Source organism: Phytophthora cinnamomi, assembly GCF_018691715.1.
Source record: "Phytophthora cinnamomi strain GKB4 chromosome Unknown Contig54, whole genome shotgun sequence".
Taxonomy (NCBI): domain Eukaryota; phylum Oomycota; class Peronosporomycetes; order Peronosporales; family Peronosporaceae; genus Phytophthora; species Phytophthora cinnamomi.
In genome coordinates this window covers 132,958-150,378 of record NW_027150987.1, presented here as the reverse complement: position 1 = coordinate 150,378, position 17,421 = coordinate 132,958, and the positions used below count along the sequence as shown (strand labels likewise).

Here is a 17,421-nt window from a genome sequence, read left to right as displayed (position 1 = left end):
CTTCCCTCACTTTGGTCGTCGTACCGCCTTTCCCGGATCTTGGTCGATCACGGTCTTAGCCAGTGATTGACGGATGTTGCCTTTCTCGGAGAATATTTCTTGTTTGACACTGCACCACAGAGTAGACAACTTTACAAGTGACAACGCGGAAACTCTCTATGTTGACCAGAGTATGAGTATGCAGATCGAGGTTGGGGGGGGGGGCTACGGAACATCCGCAGTGAGTGAAGTCGCCAGTTTGATATAAACGGTGGGTCACTCGGGAAATCACTGGGTGTCAACTGTAGTCCATGAGACTGGTGGGATCAAGTATCTACAGATCACCGACACCAGTCATATCAAATTCCTGGGGCCTAGCGGAATCCGCGAAATCTGGGAGATCGCTTGATCCAACTCCCCCAACAGCGCCCGGACACCGACTAACGGAAGGGGTCCCCCGATGGTCCGTGATCTGTGCTGATCTTCTAACCTCGTGTACCCGTCGGTAGGGCTGGATCTTGCTCTTCTGGTAACTCCCGAAGTGTCCAAGCGGTGGAGAAGGATTGTCTTGGCGAGACGCGGGGATCCGGGTGGAGCAGTGTGGAAATCCTCACTCTGCTCGGGGTATATACTCCATATCCAATACCCTTGTACTTGGATCTGGCAGCCTGGATATGGATCCGGCCGTAGGGGTGCCTTGTATGTGTTGTGGCGTCTTTCCTTGCATTCGTAGGGCTTCCTTCGTCGTACTTACCGGCTCCTATGACGAGTTGTTGGGTCGCGAGATCCGAAGGGATCCACCAGCCAAGTCGAGAACTCCGGTGGATCTGGGGTTTAGGCATAGGATGGATCGTTAGGAGGTTGGATCTGGCCCATATATTATCCAGAAATAATAGCCATCTCCTACCGTTAACCTCTCTACGCCGTGTAGGGCCAATGTAGTTCCCGGATCCAGGCGAGGGAAGGGGGGGGGGTGTCCAAAGCAAATTCGGTTCTGATTTACCGTTAAGTCCGCTCCTATTCCAAAATCCTATCATTGCTATGGATCCTATCTTCCCATCACTGGCTACTGACTCTATGTGGCCTGTTTATCTTCCTTGCATGTCTCTTGATTACCTCCGCCAGGCTACAGTCTCAGATCCAAAGCATATATCCAGATCCAGGAACCAGGTTGGACCCAGAAATCAGATCCCTCCAACCTTTGGATCTACAGACAACGACGGATAAATCCGGGCGACACTAAAATCCGGGTGAGACATATCCCCATTCGATCCCCATACAAATTCTAACCGCAGTTTTATCCAATGAAATGCTTAAATGAATTATTTTAGAGCCAATCAGAAAGTTAAAGATAATGAGTGGTGTGAAGCTAAACTCCTTTGCCGACACAGTAATTTGAGGTCAGTTGCGCAATGAAGCGCGTCGAGCAAGTGACGGCTACAGGGACGGAGCGGCACAACTGGGCCAAGTGGCGACCGGTGGTGGCCCCCAGGCGGGCGACCAGCACCCTCCCAAGGACGTGCCGACTAGAACCAAGTAGAGCAGCTGGTAGCGCGTGTAGGCGCCGCTCTGCAGGTCCGCCTCGAGGTTCCCCGGGTCCAGGAAGGCCATGCTCATGAGCCACCCAGTTCCCGTGTAGGACTAGAGCACAGACCAGCTGAAGTGCCGCCGTCTTGGGGACGTGGTGGAGGCATCTGGATCGTGCGGGGGGGGGGGGGAGCGAGCAGCGCCGAGGTGTGGGAGGTGAGCATGACGCATATCCGGGTGTGAGGTTGCCACCGAATAGCTCACCGTTGGTCCAACCGGTTTGTGCTGGTGTCATGGGGCCACTAAAAGCGAAGGTAAGAAATAGTGTTAAAGCTACTGGAGGCACTGCAAAAGTAAAACGCCTTCGTGCTATTCATGCCACTATTGCTGTGTGGAACGCCATAACGACAAAGGCGATAATTCGCAGCATCAAAAAAACAATTCCTAGGTACCCTAAGGTAACTGTCTAAATAGACTGATTTTTTTGCTTTTCCATACGGTTTCAACTTCGTTTTCTGTACCATAGGTTAGTTTATCAACCAATTCAATCGCAGAATTTTTACTCTCCGGATTTTTGTGTCGGGAGCGGAGATTGCCTTATAGTATGGAGGATGTCATTCAGTGAGTCCGGATTTATCCGTCGTTGTCTGTAGTATCCTCGTGCTTTGCATCGTCTTCGGGGCCCCTATAATATTATTTCCACACACTCCATGCATCTCGCAAAGCTCTCCATAGCCCAAATCCACCGCTAGTAATAATCCACCACCGGTAATAATCTGCCTCCAATTCCCGGGTCGGTATCCAGGTCCGTCAGTCTTGCGGATTTGTGACACAGTCTGGGTCTATCATTTCCTTCTCTCGAAAACTTGAAATTCACTTCACCAAATTCGTCTTACAAAGAAACGAACGAATCGGAATGTAGCTCGTATACCGCGACTTCCCGTCTAGCCGTTATATACAATGACAAAACCTCGTTTCCCCAGCAACCATTGATCCCCAATACGCAGATTACAATGTACCGAAGAAACCACCAGAGCCTGCTTTCGGTCGACCACTGTATGTTATTCCTCGGACAGTAGAACTCCAGAAACCCAGGTCGTGCGTTAGCTGGTTTTAACTGTTACGACCACCGCAGCACACGGATCGGAGATCAAACGCCGGCCTAAATCGAATCTGATGGTACTGAAGCTAGTACCTCACGCTCTCTCTTTCGGTGCACTCTACAGCCCCGCATGTAATTCAGAGCCCCCTCAAAGTTGCTTTCCTCGTGCTAATTGACAGCAGCATAGAAGACGAAGATTGTGCAGCTCGCCTGGGTGTGACCGGAAGCGCTATAGCAGCGGGCTTCAGGAAGCAGGAGGTCGGATACAGAGCAGACTGTCGCGGCGGCGGTAGCGCACCCACGCTGCAGACTTAGCACTGAGCAGGATGCACCTCTGCTTGACACAAGGGAGGATGAGTGGAGAATTACCAGCCTGTGTCAACCGCAAACCCCAGCAATTGTGACCAGATGTCAGCAAAGTAATTGCGCAATGTATATTATTTGGCTGCTGGTAATGTCAGTTTTCAACACGTGTAATTGATTTGTTTGAGGATTGGAAGCTTTCGTCTCAGCAACAATATGAAGGCCGCTTTGCATGATCAGGGATTCCACGCAAGCTTTGGTACAATGCGTCGGTACGTTGACAGTATGTGCAGCAAGGTCACTCGAATCATAGCCCACCAAAACGCTGTTATCCTGTTGACGTGTGAAGTCGGTGCTAGTGTCGATGAGAATATTGGTTAGCAAGTGCATGTTCTTGTCGTTGCTGATTTGATTGCTTGCATGCTGTTCTAGGAGGTGCGTAGCCATGACAAACCGGTATGACCAATGGGGTGTGCTGCCCGTTTGTCATGGTGGCGTTGTGTTGCAGGCAGTTCCTGATGGCCGATGTGCTGTTCTCGCGGGGGGACCACAGTCAGTGGGCAGCGATGGCATGCCTCTGATCCTATACGGCGGCTGTCCACCAATCCCACCTGGCTGTACGGCATCAGCGGTGGTCATCGTCGAACTACGTGAACGCTGGATTGCGCTGGTCGTCGTTATCAAACTGTCGTTCTTCGGCAACATGCCGATCCCATCCTCTACTAGAAATTGATGCAACATATCCTCAATACTGTATGTGAGTTGCATTCCATTCCCGTGCCTCTTCACGGCCCATTGTGTTACATGTCTCACTGGCCTTTTAGACATGTCAGTAGTTGACGGGTTAATATCGTGACGGTCTAGGTCACCCCAGTGCCCGATCTCTTGCCAATACCTCTACGTGTGGATGACTCACCAGCAGAGGTCGCAAACGTTGTGCAATAGATGACCGTAACTGGACAAGATCCCTCCTTGTTTGAAAATGGACAACCATGACCACCCGCAGTTCTCGCATGGACAACCGTGATTGTCCCAAATATTGGTTTCGGTTAACCGAAGTGTAACGCAAATGTGTATTGACAGAACGTGTAACGTATCTACAGCAAATCGACATCAGACCGAGCAACAATGATGTCGCAGAAAACGGAAGGATTTAGCAGCTTTCGCTTTGGACCGAAGGCGTTGCCAACACCCGAGAAGTTGCTTTCGGACAGTTAAGGTTGCGTATTCTATTTCGCTCAGTCGCAGCGCAAAATATCGAGCTCGTTGAATTCTTGTGATTTGTCTGCTGGGCAAGGTACCGTCTCCTCGTCGCTAGATTCGCCAGATGAATGCAAATGAGCACATCTTGACTTTTCTTTTTCGGTGGGAGGGGTTGTGGACCGCTGTATCCTGTAACCGTAGTCAAATACGCATACATCGAGACGGCTTGTAAGTTCTTCGTATTTGCGATAATTATCTCGTCCACACCAAACTTTCGAAAGCGACACTTCTGTCGAGGGTCGGATTCAGCCACCATGTAGTGCTTCTCGCTCAATTTCCATTTGGGAAGAGGATAAGCAGCCTGATTGCCAACAGATATAGAATCATGTGGCAGTTCTTCATCGGGACCGTCTTCCACTGCAATAGCCTGCGTTTTCGTGCGCGGTCGCAATAACTCGATCATTCTGTGTCTTTCATGACCAACTTGTTGGAACTCGCAGTCGTTGCGTGCGATGGTACGGGCGGTTGCGGGCGTGAGTGGTCGCAGCCACAGTGGTTACCAAGGGTTGCAGGGCGGCGCGGTGGTTGCGAGGCGCGGCTCTCTGCACAGGAGTAGGAAACAGGTTAGATAATGCATCAGTTCTTCATTTCCCAGCTCCAGCTCACTTACCGTGATTTAACAGGTTATGAGCCCAATGGGCCCCGACACTTCCTCAAGCCCGCCCGAACCCGCCGACATCGTCCCAGACACTCAAGTTAGAAGACTGAGCACGACGACGGACCCGTTCGAGCTGTTCGAGGAGGCGCGCTCGCTCTCGGGCGCGTACGACGCTCACGCAATGAGAGGTCGGGACTCTGACGCGAGCTCGGAGCGCATGGACCGAATTGAAGGGCTCCTCGAGGGGATGGCGGCGAAGTTTGCAGCGCAGCAGCTGCAGATGCAGACCCAGCTGCAGCAAGTGACAGAGGCGCAGCGTGCGCAGAAGGCACCACGGTCAAGTGGGTACAGGCTCTTTGCAACATCCTCCGAGCACGGGTCGGGCACCTTCGGCGACTACATGAAGACGCGCGACCGGAGCATGCGAATGGGCTCGCTGGACGAGTCCGAGGGAGCGAGGCCAGCACCAACACGGCTGCCGCATGCCGCACAAGAGCCGGAGTCGTTCCGAGCGCCGCAGCAGAACCCGCTGCCGCACGGAGCTGCTCCCGCGGCGCAGCAGCAGTACGTGCAGTTCGTCCCGCCGCAGAACTTCGGCCTGAAGATGCCGAAGATGAAGGACCTGGACTGGCCGGGGTTTCCGAAGTTCTCCGGCAAGGAGATTTACGCAGGGGTCGGTGCAGACTTCCTCGCGTGGGGCAAGAAGTTCGTGCAGCGCCTGGTGGCGGCGCAGTTGATGAGCGGCGGGGACTGGCCCGACGACTTCAAGATACTGGCATTGAACAACAAGTTGGAGGGGCCGGCGCTGGCCTTCTTCGACAAGATGCTGCCGAAGTGGGTGGCGGAGTCGAACACGGTGGAGCATGTCATGGACAGGATGCTGGGCTTCTACTCGACGAAGGTGCCGGTGTCGAAGGCGATGGACCTCATGTCCGAGACGAAGCCGAGCAACAAGACCTGGACGGAGCACTTCCAGTACCTAGTGTACGTGGCTGAGCGGGCAGGCTGCCCGGACCAGTTCGTGCTGCAGTGCCTCTGCGACTCAGCACCGGAACACGTGAAGAGGGCGATGCTGACTCGCCTGGACTCCAGTCGGGTTGACTACATCCAGCATGCATGGGAGCTCGTCGCGTTTGCGGCGGAGTATGAGATAAGCTCCGGCAAGACCCATGCTCGCAGTGGCGTGTCACGCAGTGGCCGCGGTGGTTTTGGTGGTCGAGGTGGCCACGGTGGCCAAGGTGGCCGAGGACAAGGATTCGTCGGACGTGTTGATGCCGGCGGAGATCGCGCGTGCTGGGGCTGTGGCAAGGAAGGCCACATGAAGCGCGACTGCCCTGGTGAAAAGACTCCGAAGGGCGGGAAGGTGACGCTCGCTGTGAGCAGTGCATGTACGACCCGTGGGCTGGCAGACGATGGCGTGTGGATCTTGGACAGTGGATCGAGTGTTCACCTGGTGAACGACGAGAGTCTACTGCGCGATACTGTGGACTACGTTGACTCGTGGAGCACCGCCAACGGAGGCGTGCTTAGTGTGACGAAGCGAGGGACGGTGGAGCTGCGCACCGTGGTGGACGGCAGCGAGAGCCGCGTCGACTTGACGAACGTGTACTACAGCAAGGGAGTGATTAATAACATCATCAGCTACGGCTTGCTTGAGGAAAAGGGGTGTACCTTACAAGGCTGAACAAGAGGAGCTACGTCATGCGTGAGTCGGACGAACGGCGCATCTTTGAGGTGCGACGCGCCAACGGTGTACTGCTGGTGGAGACTCTCGGTGGGTGTGGCAAGCAGGAGCGCGTGAATGCAGTGATGGCAGCGGTCGAGAGCGGCGGCATCAGCGCCGATGCGGTGACCGAGTGCACGCTACTCGAGCTGCACAATCGCCTTGGCCATCTCGCGTTCGACACGCTGGAGCGCATGGCGGACGCTCCGGGTTCGGGCGTCAAGCTGACCAGTCGAGTCAGGCTGAACTGCCTCACTTGTGCACAAGGCAAGCAGCACAAGGTGAATCAATCCAAGAAGGACACGGGCCAGAACGCCCCGGTGGACAAGATCGGCGGTGTCATATGCAGTGACATCAAGGGGCCGATGACCCCGAGAGACAGGCACGGAAACCGCTACATGATCAACTTCGTGGACCACAGCTCAAACTACGTGAGAGCGTTCCTAGCTAAGAACAAGGTTGAGGCCACAAAGAAGTTCGAGCACTTCCTGGTCTTCTTTGAGAAGGAGTACAATTGCCGCATACACGTGCTGCGCACCGACGGCGGGGGCGAGTACATGAACGTCGAGGAATTCTGTCGGGCGACCGGCGTGCGTCGGCAGGTGAGTGAAGCCAACAACCAGGCCTCGAACGGTAAGGCGGAGCGGATGCACAGGACAATCCTGAACATGGCCCGCTGCATGCTATTCGCGAGCGGGCTGCCGTTGAAGTTCTGGGGGTACGCGGTCGAGTACGCCGCGTACGTGCTCAACCGCAGCGCGTGCAGCGCCAACACCAGACGGATGTCGCCCATTGAGGTTCTGACGGGCAAGTGCCCGGACATGGCGGGCATCGTGACCTTCGGCAGTCCGTGCACGGTGTACCGAGACCCAGGCAAGAAGGCCTGGCAGCCAAGGGCCGAGGTGGGCATGATCGTCGGCAAGAACGACGAGACCAAGGGCTTCAAGGTGTACATCCCCAAGGACATGGTCGTGGTGACGACCCAGCACATCGAGAACGTCGAGACGCTCGACAGCAAACAGAATGTGCAGCTACAGGCGCAGCTGAAGAGGGAGGATCCCGAGCTGTGGCGCTCGATCGAGGAGCGTGAGGAGGCCACGCAGCAGAAGGAGAAGGTCCCCAAAAAGAAGAAGAAGCAGGCCAAGGGCAAGAAGAAGAAAAAGAAGGCACACGGCAGGGATGGCGTCGGTGAAGACGCTGAAGGTGACCAAGGGTCAGAAGGAGCTGGGGAGCAGCTCGCCCCAATAGCGGCCAGCGCTGCTCCAGCAGCGAGAATGCAGACGCGGCACATGGGCGCCAAGCACGTGCCGGTCCAAGTGGTGCATGCCGTCGTGACGCCCGACCCGAGGAACTATCGAGAGGCGATGCGGGACGCGCGTGCGAACAAATGGAAGGAGGCTATTAAGGTTGAATTCGAGGCGCTCGAGAGCAACAACACCTGGGAGGTGGTAGCGAGGCCTCGGAACAGCAAACTGCTGCACACGAAGTGGGTCTTTAAGACCAAGACGCATGCTGACGGCACGGTAGAGCGTTACAAGGGCAGGCTTGTGGTATGCGGAAATGAACAGGAGTATGGGATCGATTACATCGTGACTTTTTCGGCCGTGTTGGACTTGACCACCGGCAAGTTGATCTTTGTGATGGCGCACGTCTGGGAAGTGCCGGCGCGCCACGGTGATGTGCCAAGTGCCTACGCCAAGGCTGACAAGGAGGAAGGGTTGGAGATCTACCTCTACATTCCGGACGGGATGGAGATCCCCGACGAGTTGCTCGCTCTGCTTGGGGTAAAGCACAAGGGCCAACTTGCGTTGCGTTTGATCAAGAGTCTGTACGGCCTTAAGCAGGCTGGCCGGTTGTGGAACAGGCTTCTTCACAAGATCCTGGTGAAGCTCGGGTTCTGCCAGTGCTACACGGACGGTTGTCTGTATTACAAGCGCGACGCGGATGGTGTGACGCTTGTTGGCGTCTACGTCGACGACCTGCTGGTCACGGGTACAAGCAACGCTCGCGTGGACGCGTTCTTCGAGGACATGGCTGTGCTGGAGCTCAAAGACTTGGGAGTCGTCTCGAAGTTCCTGGGCATCGGGTTCGAGTACGACAAGGACAAGGGATGGCTGCTCGAGCAGCGCCAAGCGATCCTGGGGATGCTGGACAAGTTCGGGTTGAGCGAGGCGTCGGCAGTGCGGGTGCCTATTGGTGGCGAGCACGAGAGTGATGTCGATGGAGAGCTACTACCGAATGACGGGGCAGGTAGCCCTCAGAGGCCGACGGTGCAGACCTTCCAGTCCTTGGTCGGCAGTCTGTTGTGGGTCGCCCGGTGCACTAGGCCGGACATTGCCTACGCTGTGCATCGGGTGACGAGGCGCACGCACGAGCCTCGCGTAAGTGATTGGCGACTAGCTAAGAAGATTGCGCGCTACTTGAAAGGGACGGTGGACACTAAGTTCGCCATGCACGCGCCCAGGGGAAGCATGAGCGAGGACACTATTGTGGTGGAAGGGTACAGCGACGCCGACTTCGCCGGCGACCGCGTGGACCGCAAGTCGGTGAGCGGCGGTGTGCTGATGGTCTGTGGCATGGTGGTCGGATGGATCTGCAAGAAGCAGAGCAGCGTGGCCTTGTCGACCATGGAGGCGGAGTTCGTGGCAGCTTCGCAGGTGACGGCCGAAATGTTAGGCATCGTCGAGCTGCTGAGTGAGATAGGGATCAAGGTGGAGGTACCGTACAAGTTGCACGTGGACAACCAAGCGGCCATCAAGCAGATAGAAGGCGAAGACACGTCCGGGCGCGCGAAACACATCGATATAAGGCTGAAGTTTATCAAGGACTTGTCCAGGAACAAGGGTCTGAACGTCAGCTACTGCGAGTCGAAGTTGATGCGCGCGGACATCTTGACGAAGACCCTGCCGGCACCGAGGCTCGAGGAACTTCGGGTGCTCGTCATGCTCACGACGTGACCGCGCGAGAAGGAGTGTTGGAACTCGCAGTCGTTGCGTGCGATGGTACGGGCGGTTGCGGGCAGTTGCGGGCGTGAGTGGTCGCAGCCACAGTGGTTACCAAGGGTTGCAGGGCGGCGCGGTGGTTGCGAGGCGCGGCTCTCTGCACAGGAGTAGGAAACAGGTTAGATAATGCATCAGTTCTTCATTTCCCAGCTCCAGCTCACTTACCGTGATTTAACAAAGCCACTAACACTTCCAGTAAATGGCGACCGATGTTTTCAAGGCACGAAAATTTCTGTCTTGCTGTTAACATTGCCGTCAACCCATCGTACATTCCTGAAACACCTGCGATCATTTGGTAATGCGACCCCCATCGTGTGATGTTTTTTTGTGTGTTTTGGAGACATCTTGCTGCATATGATATTGCTTCATGAAGCAAACCAACGCCTTGCAGTCGTCGATCACGTCGAACGCTTTGGGGACATTGTCCCGAAATTGGTAAAATAACTGCGATCTTGGTTTCCTAGCCATTTTCGCACAACACTGTAGTCCGTATCGTCGCCGCGTAGTGGTACGCACAAGCTATGTAGCAGTACTGCGACCGAAATCCACTTTCGCCACTTCTATTCGAGACACAACCCGCAATGATAGTAAATAACCCATTATCAATCATGTTCGTATTACAGTCACTAATCGCTGTACACAGAGTATTGCCATAAATGTTGCAAATTCTCATATAATAGTTGAAAAAGTCTAGCACGGCAGCATCGGTGTTTGACTTAGGCTCAAAGTGCTTAATTTGAAGAGTTTATGAGTCCATCTTGAATCCTCGTCAATGAAGTGAACCATAGTCGATACAAAAGACAGCTTACGAGCCTTGTCTGTCCATAAACCTACCGTAAAACCCGCGGGTCAACAGTCGTTGAACCATTTTGCTCTGCTGCCAGCGTAACAATGGTGACACTTGCAGCCCCACCCCGTCAACTCGCTAGTGTAGAGCAGTACCAAGCTACAACAAACATCTACGTACAGAGCATTGCACGCTTTAAATTTAACGCTGTACAAGCAGCACGAACTGAAACCGAATCGACTCACCAGAGGCGGATGCCAGAGATCTAGAGGCAGGCGGCAGTATGTTGGGCACCGAACGTTGAATATGAGGTCGCCCGTAACCAACCGCTCCTAGAGCTCGGTTGCCCGAACGCGACCATTCGCTAGTAAAACCCAGGCTTCGGTTAATCGTTGTTGTACGTGGTTACGGTTAAATCCTAATTCTGCGGACACAGTTAACAATTTGCGACCTATGCGCACCAGTGAAACTTGAAGATCGGGTGGAAGTCAAGGCCGAGACACCGGTTTATCATGATTAGGAGAGGGTCACTTGAGACCGGCGTGGAGGACAAATCGGCCTAGATCTCTAGTAAAGAGACTTGATAGGCTACCGATCAAGAGGAAAGATCTGAGTCGGATATGCCATCGACCCGAGGGCAGCGATCTGTCTGCAGAGGATGCGGAAGGCGAGCTATCTGCCCTCCTGGAAATTGTGATCTTGACCACGGAGGTGGCAACGATCGACAATATCGAAGTAGGAGACCTGTAATCTAACACCCCATAGAAGATCGATCATAGATCTGACAGACAAATCGCCTCCTGATCGGTAAGATTTTCTCCGACGGCCCGAGATGTTAACCCTTTCGCGACGAGAGGGCACAAGTTTGCCCTACAAGGTATTTTGCAAAACAAGGTACTAATATCTCGTCCAAAAGGTCATTTTTTGCATTTTTCGCCCTTTTGCCACGATTTACCTGCAAATTCACCAGCGTTTATGGAAAATCAGAAAAAGGTGTGTGGCGTAACCGTTATGTACTAGTAACTACTAATAATGGCTCAAGTATTTTTAAAATGTAGCGATTGCCTACTCGTAAAAAAAGTGGCTGATCGTACCTGTAAAGCACAACATCTCCTATTTCGGCGTAAATATAGTTAAGCAATATGAGTGATTACAAGTGGGGATGTCCCCAACTGTGCAATCACGGTCGATATTCGAGTTGGTTGCAACACGTATCGTACATGTAAAAGTCGCCTATTTTGTTTATAAATCGACCGATTAGTTCCCCGATTTGTCTCTATAGCTTTGTAAATTGATCGCGTACGCCAATCATCTTGGCTATATATTTATGAAGAAAAAACGATTTAATAAGGGGTTGCTACAGATTGATTACCTAAATTACTCCATACCATATGAGAGACATTTCATCAGAGGTACATGTATCACCAACGTGTTTTTGAGGTTTTGGTAATTGATCTTGAAAGTGGGTGAGTGGTGAGGAATCCAGTTTCTATGGAGCCGAGTAAACGAGCAAACACAAAACATGTCCGACAGTAGCGACGGAGACTAGATCGATGGTCCATGAGGCGACAGCAGCTCGGGTGAAGAAGATACCGCGCCTCCTGCGAGTGCAGTTGATATTGTCGGTTGATGGTCATGCTGGCATTGCCGATAGGAGAGGAACACGAGAGGAAGGAGCCAAAGTGCCTCTTGGGTCTTGGCTTGGGGTGCTTGAGAGAGGTGGCGGAACGGAAAATGATGCCGCTCCCTCTCACAAGCACCAAAGCTGCATCTACCGAATTTATATTTTAGATGCATCCTTAATGTCTTACCCTAACACCTGCGATCAAAAGAATAGGAGGAAGACTCCGACACTCCCCCTAGCTCGCGTCATATACTCGATAGTGATTGCGACCATGCCGTCATCGGAGATGACGAACTCCAATTCACATCACCATCTTCTCGTGACCATCACAAGAGATACATATGCGACCATCGCGCTCTTCGTAGGGCCTACTTGGTAGTGAATATCACCACCATGCAGACGGAGGCAGCTTCGCCTTCTTCTACCCCCACAGCTCCCGTTGCTCGTCTTGTCGACATAACCCTAGCATTTTGCGAACCTGCGCAAACTTGACTCGAGCAAGTGGCTCGGTAAAGCTGTGGGCTATCATATGGTCTGTTCGACAATGACGAATTGCAATTAGTCCAAGGAGGCGGACATAGTGATAGCGATTCTCGATGTGTTTTGATCCGTTGTGCTTGCCGGGCTTCTTGGACAGTAGAAACGTAGCGGTGTTATCAGATCAGCGTGTTGGCACCGCATACTTGCACTCCGGCTCGTCGCACAGACCTCGTATTCACATCACCTCTTGGGCACCTTCATTCATCGCTGCATATTCGGCTTCCATCGTGCTCTGTGCGTTGAGGCCCTGTTTGCGCGACCCATACGACACTACACTGCCGTTTAGCATAGTGACGTATCCGCTGACTGACTATCGGGCTTGCTGGTCGTTGACGCAGTCAGCGTCACTGTACGCATCCAGTCGCAGCAGCCCCACCTCCACCGATGAGGTGACCTTCATCTTAAGCCCAAAATCCTTGGTAGCTTTCAGGTACCTAAGGAAACGTTTCACCTGGGCATAGTCATTGGCAAAATAGTTGGACATGTATTACCTAAATCTGCGGACAATGTGCGCGATATCAGGTCTTAAACCTGAAACGAGATTCTGTAGGGTACCAACAATTTCTCGATACGACAGCACATCCTTTTGGCTGGCATCAACTCGTTCCTGCACGACGCTACTTGTGCCATCTTCAGGTGTTGCAACTTCATGGCAGTCCTTCATGTGAAGTCGCCGCAGCAGCTCCTCGATATATGCAGTTTGGCTGAAGGACACCCTGTTTTGCTGCCTGTCGATCACAACTTCAACTCCTAGCAAATATTTTACTGACCCGAGCTCGACAAGCTCAAAGCTCGTGGCCAGCTGTGCTACGACTACTGTGCAGCGCTGACTTGTGCCGATTAGAAACAGGTCATCTGCATACACCGTAAGTAGCATCAGAATCTCCCCCTTCTCATGAAAAGCCGTGATCGCTTTCAAATCGAACAAAACCGAGGGAAACGAGATGACGGTGCAAAGTTTTGTTCCACATGTGCGGCACTTGTTTAAGGCCGTACAACGATTTGATTAGCCAATAGGTCTTGGTGTTTCCAGGTAATCCGCTGCCCTGTGGCAGTTCCATAAAGACCATTTCAGACAAAATCCCACGCTGAAAAGATGTTTTGACGTTTTACTGCAAAATGGCCCAGCCTCGTTGCACAGCATAATACACAGCAGCGAGAATCATGTCGAATAGAATCGCAGGAGCAACAGGCTCGTTGAAATTGAACTGCTGTATAAACCTGCGAATAACGAGTCTAGTCTTGAAACGGTCGAAAATCCGTGCCCTTCCTTCTTTACCGCGAACATCCAGCGATTGGTGATTACTGCAGCTTTTCCAGCAGAGTTCCTTTCCACAAAAATCCAAACACAGTGGCGCCGCAGCGATTCCAATTCTACGTCCATTGCAGATCTCCACCGTGGTTCCTATAGCGAACGCATCGCCATTGAGTGCGTCCTACGAATAGGAATATCGCGTGAATGGAACCGAGGAGTGTCCGGAGAGTCTAATTAATACTGCAGCGCGTGCATTCGTCTGCTCTCGCTCAGCGCCACAAAACTAAATTCAAAGTTATTAAAATAACTTTGAGTTGCGCTTCTGTTTTCGACCAACCCGAGATACTTGATGGCAAGCAACGGTATCATGCTGCACGAAAAGAAGCCATCGGTTCATTAGCCTGTTCCGCAGCGATCGTCGGCTCATTTCTTGGCGACTGCTTAGGATCTGGTTGCGTTGCTGTTACTGCTGGGCTATTAGCACCTGTTGCAGAAGTGCTTGGCCGCACTAATACTCTCCTTGACCGAATCTAGCCTTTAATCAGCATTCGCATCGGGGCAAGTGGTGCATTGAACGGTAGGTGGTGGTCGCCGTAGTTGTATGCAATCGCTAGCAGCTTCTCAACATATTCACGATCAATAATGTAGTCTTCTGCACATACCAGGTCTCCACGTCGATGAGAAGCCCCCCCCCCCGACTTCAAGCCCAGAACCTTATAGTCGTTGGGTTTTGATGAATAACCCACAAAAATAGCCGAACCATTCTCGACGTGAGTTTCTCCAGCTTCTTCCGTGAGCTGCTCGCAATATGATAGTAGCAGAGAGAGCACCAAGCCCGAAGTCATGATACATCAGGACCCTCACCACTCTGCACTTCGTGCGGTGTGCGACCTTGAAGCACTCGTGTCGCCGTCATATTGAGAGTGCGAACTCCATGCTTTGCTGTTTCTCCCACTGACTGCCAGTCAAGTTGGCGATGTGTAGAAGCGATCTCAAACGATGTTAGCATCGGGAGAACAATGCCATTTGCATGTTCAACGATCCCGTTTTCTTGTGGCGTGTATCCATTGGTTGTAGTGATTGCAATGCCGTTGAGACCACCGAATTAATGAAGGTCGCTATTGTCGAACTCGCCACCCTGGTCTGAATGAGTTTCCTCAACCCGCCAGTGTCTAGCACGATACTTAATATTCAGACGGTTGACGAGCGCGATGATGTGAGGATTCGCTTCGCTCTTGTGTTTCAGGAAAAATTTCCACTAGTAGCGCGAATGTTCGTCTACAACAAGCAAGAAGGCAGTAAATCCGTCGACCGCTGACTCGTTGACAGTGCATCCATCAACTTGGAATCATTGTAGCGACTTCTTCGCACGTTGTCACCGCTACTTATATGACATGCGGACTGTCTTGCCCTTGATGCAAGACAAACACGTGCGATCATCGTTTAGCTTTGTGTCCGTCTTCAACCCGCGAACTGCGTGCTCCTTACCATGTCTATAATCGTCTCTGCGCTTGCATGAGCAAACCGATTCTGCCGCATCGGAATCGGTCGCTTCAAGCTCTTATTACGATGATATTGAAACAACTTCAACGTGCTGCTGCCGATATCGAACCGACCCGATCCGGTAAATACCATCAACCTTTTTCGAACTTGAGGACACGGACTGTTTGGTCATGAAGCAAGCAGACTGGACGTGCGCCGTTGACATGAAATAGCCGAGCTATTACCGCATGTAATAGAGCGAGATATAGTTTGCAAATGCACCAGGGACGTAGTACACGTTCGGGGGTATCCGCTGCTCGCGTCGTCCCGTGCGCTCATTAATTACGAGCAATTCCACTACGCAATTTGGTTCGTGTTCACCGAGCTTCCACTCGTGCAGCGCGTTACGCGACCTTCGCTGACTGTGAACACCTCGATAAGACAGGAGAGGTCAGAGCAGATATTGACTTGAGCGCCGCTGTCCCGGCGCCACTCCATGCCTTCTCGCACCGATCGTTTCGACGACGTATCCATCGATACCATCAGCTCCAAGGACCCAGTCGCTTTTTGCGCTTGACGTCCCGCTCTACCACGAAATCGACCACCACGTCCGTTATTGCGGAACGTCCGCGATGGTGGGATTGGCCTTTATTGCGTGGGCACTGGCGATACCAATGGCCCAGTTGATTGCCGATAGCACACGGACGTCGGTTCATACGGCTTCTCACAGACCGCTGATGGCCTTGTTGAGAAGCGAACCGCCTGCCAGATGCTTTGGCCCTCGAGTGTCGTGCAGGCGAGTAGGGGGGGGGGGGTTGAGTAGCTGGAGGCATCGACGGCCGTCTTGGGCTGGTGCTGAGTGTTTTCCTGTCTGAAAGGTCGTGGAGTTGTGCGACCCTTGGGAGCCGCGCATATTTTCTTCCTGCTCTCTTACCTGAACACGACCACGTGCCCTACTTACCTCGAGGATAGTCCGTTTCAGTTGAGCCGCAACCAGCTCGTTACTGAGATCCGGGAAAACTTCCAGAGCGTTGGTGAGCAGTAGACGGGTACGCTCCCCATCCTCGAGAGGAAAGCCAAGAGTGACTATATCCTCTTGCATCACGGCGTCTATGTTGATATCGATGCGCTCCCCGAGGGTCAGCTTGTGCCCGAACATCGCACGCTTGATCAAAATGTCGTTCTTAGCCGCACTACCAGCATCAATTTCTTGAAATAAAAGCACAGGATTGAATTGACAAGAAGGCGGTGGTAGCGCCCAGCAAGGCGCGGTCCTAGTGAACCTGAAATCGTTTCGTGTCGTGTTTGCGCCTACTGCTATTTTTCTTGTTGCTGGAGCGTTTGTGCTTCTTTTCGCGCCTACTGTCTGAGCTAGTTGAATCGGACGATGCGATGGAACTCGTGCTGTCTTGAGTCCCGTGAGCTCTTGCTCGAGCTATCGTCACTACACTGCGAGTGCGATTGCTCCCTGTCTGGCAGCAAGTCGTTGCTGCAATTGTGATCAACGTCTGGGTTGGCGTCCGGCAAGTCTGATTCGTGGCCAGAGTCGTCGCCACTACTTGAGCGAGCCGATGACCCACGAATGCGAGGCGTGACCCTGTTTGGGTTCATAACCTGTCGGTTGATGGTCATGCTGGTGTTGTAGATAGGAGAGGAACACGAGAGGAAGGCGCCAAAGTGCATATTGGGTCTTGACTTGGGGTGCTTGTGAGAGGTGGCGGAACGGAAAATGATGTCGCTTCCTCTCACAAGTACCAAAGCTGCATCTGCCTAATTTATATTTTAGATGCATCCTTAAGGTCTTGCCCTAACACCTGCGAGCATAAGAATAGGGGGAAGAATCCGACAGATGCTCCTCCTGTCCCCGAGGGCGGTCCCCTTCTTGAGGAGTTTAAAGGCGTCGTTGCTCACGTGGAGAAACTGGAACTTGTTGATTGGTAAATTTTCATAAAGGTAATCTAGGATATTCTAGGAATATTTGTGGAATGTTCTAACAGATTCAGAAGTCGCTGACTGATCTATCGGATAACTGAACCAAACTTGAGGAGGAGGAGGAGAAGGAGGAGGAGCTGATGGGGGCTGGCGGGGAGATTGAGAAGTGCTCTCTCTCCGACCAAACGCCGGTGACCAGCACGACTGGTTGTCGGAGGCCCTTTATTAACTAATACACTTTACACCTAAATATAGCTAGAGGTACCTAGTCATATAAACTGATACACTCACCCCACTCAAGAAG

General features: G+C 52.7%; 2 protein-coding genes across 4 annotated transcripts; both read left to right on the top strand.

The window, feature by feature from the left end:
• Positions 1-4,809: 4,809 nt before the first annotated feature.
• Positions 4,810-6,094, top strand: IUM83_13359 (Pol Polyprotein; the record flags this gene model as incomplete). 2 transcript variants are annotated; one of them, XM_067938032.1, is made up of 2 exons in its annotated part: positions 4,810-5,756; positions 5,938-6,094. In XM_067938032.1, the coding sequence occupies 2 exons, from the start codon at positions 4,810-4,812 to the stop codon at positions 6,092-6,094; spliced, it is 1,104 nt and encodes a 367-aa protein (XP_067788247.1). The 2 variants fall into 2 exon arrangements, with proteins under 2 accessions (XP_067788247.1, XP_067788246.1); XM_067938031.1 differs by having other exon boundaries at positions 5,377-5,756.
• Positions 6,095-6,473: 379 nt separating this feature from the next.
• On the top strand, positions 6,474-9,452 carry IUM83_13358 (the record flags this gene model as incomplete). Of its 2 annotated transcripts, XM_067938030.1 has the most annotated exons (3): positions 7,278-8,045; positions 8,286-8,681; positions 9,002-9,193. In XM_067938030.1, 3 exons carry the CDS (start codon positions 7,278-7,280, stop codon positions 9,191-9,193), a joined length of 1,356 nt encoding a protein of 451 aa, XP_067788244.1. The 2 variants fall into 2 exon arrangements, with proteins under 2 accessions (XP_067788245.1, XP_067788244.1); XM_067938029.1 differs by having other exon boundaries at positions 6,474-9,452.
• Between the last annotated feature and the right edge of the window lie 7,969 nt (positions 9,453-17,421).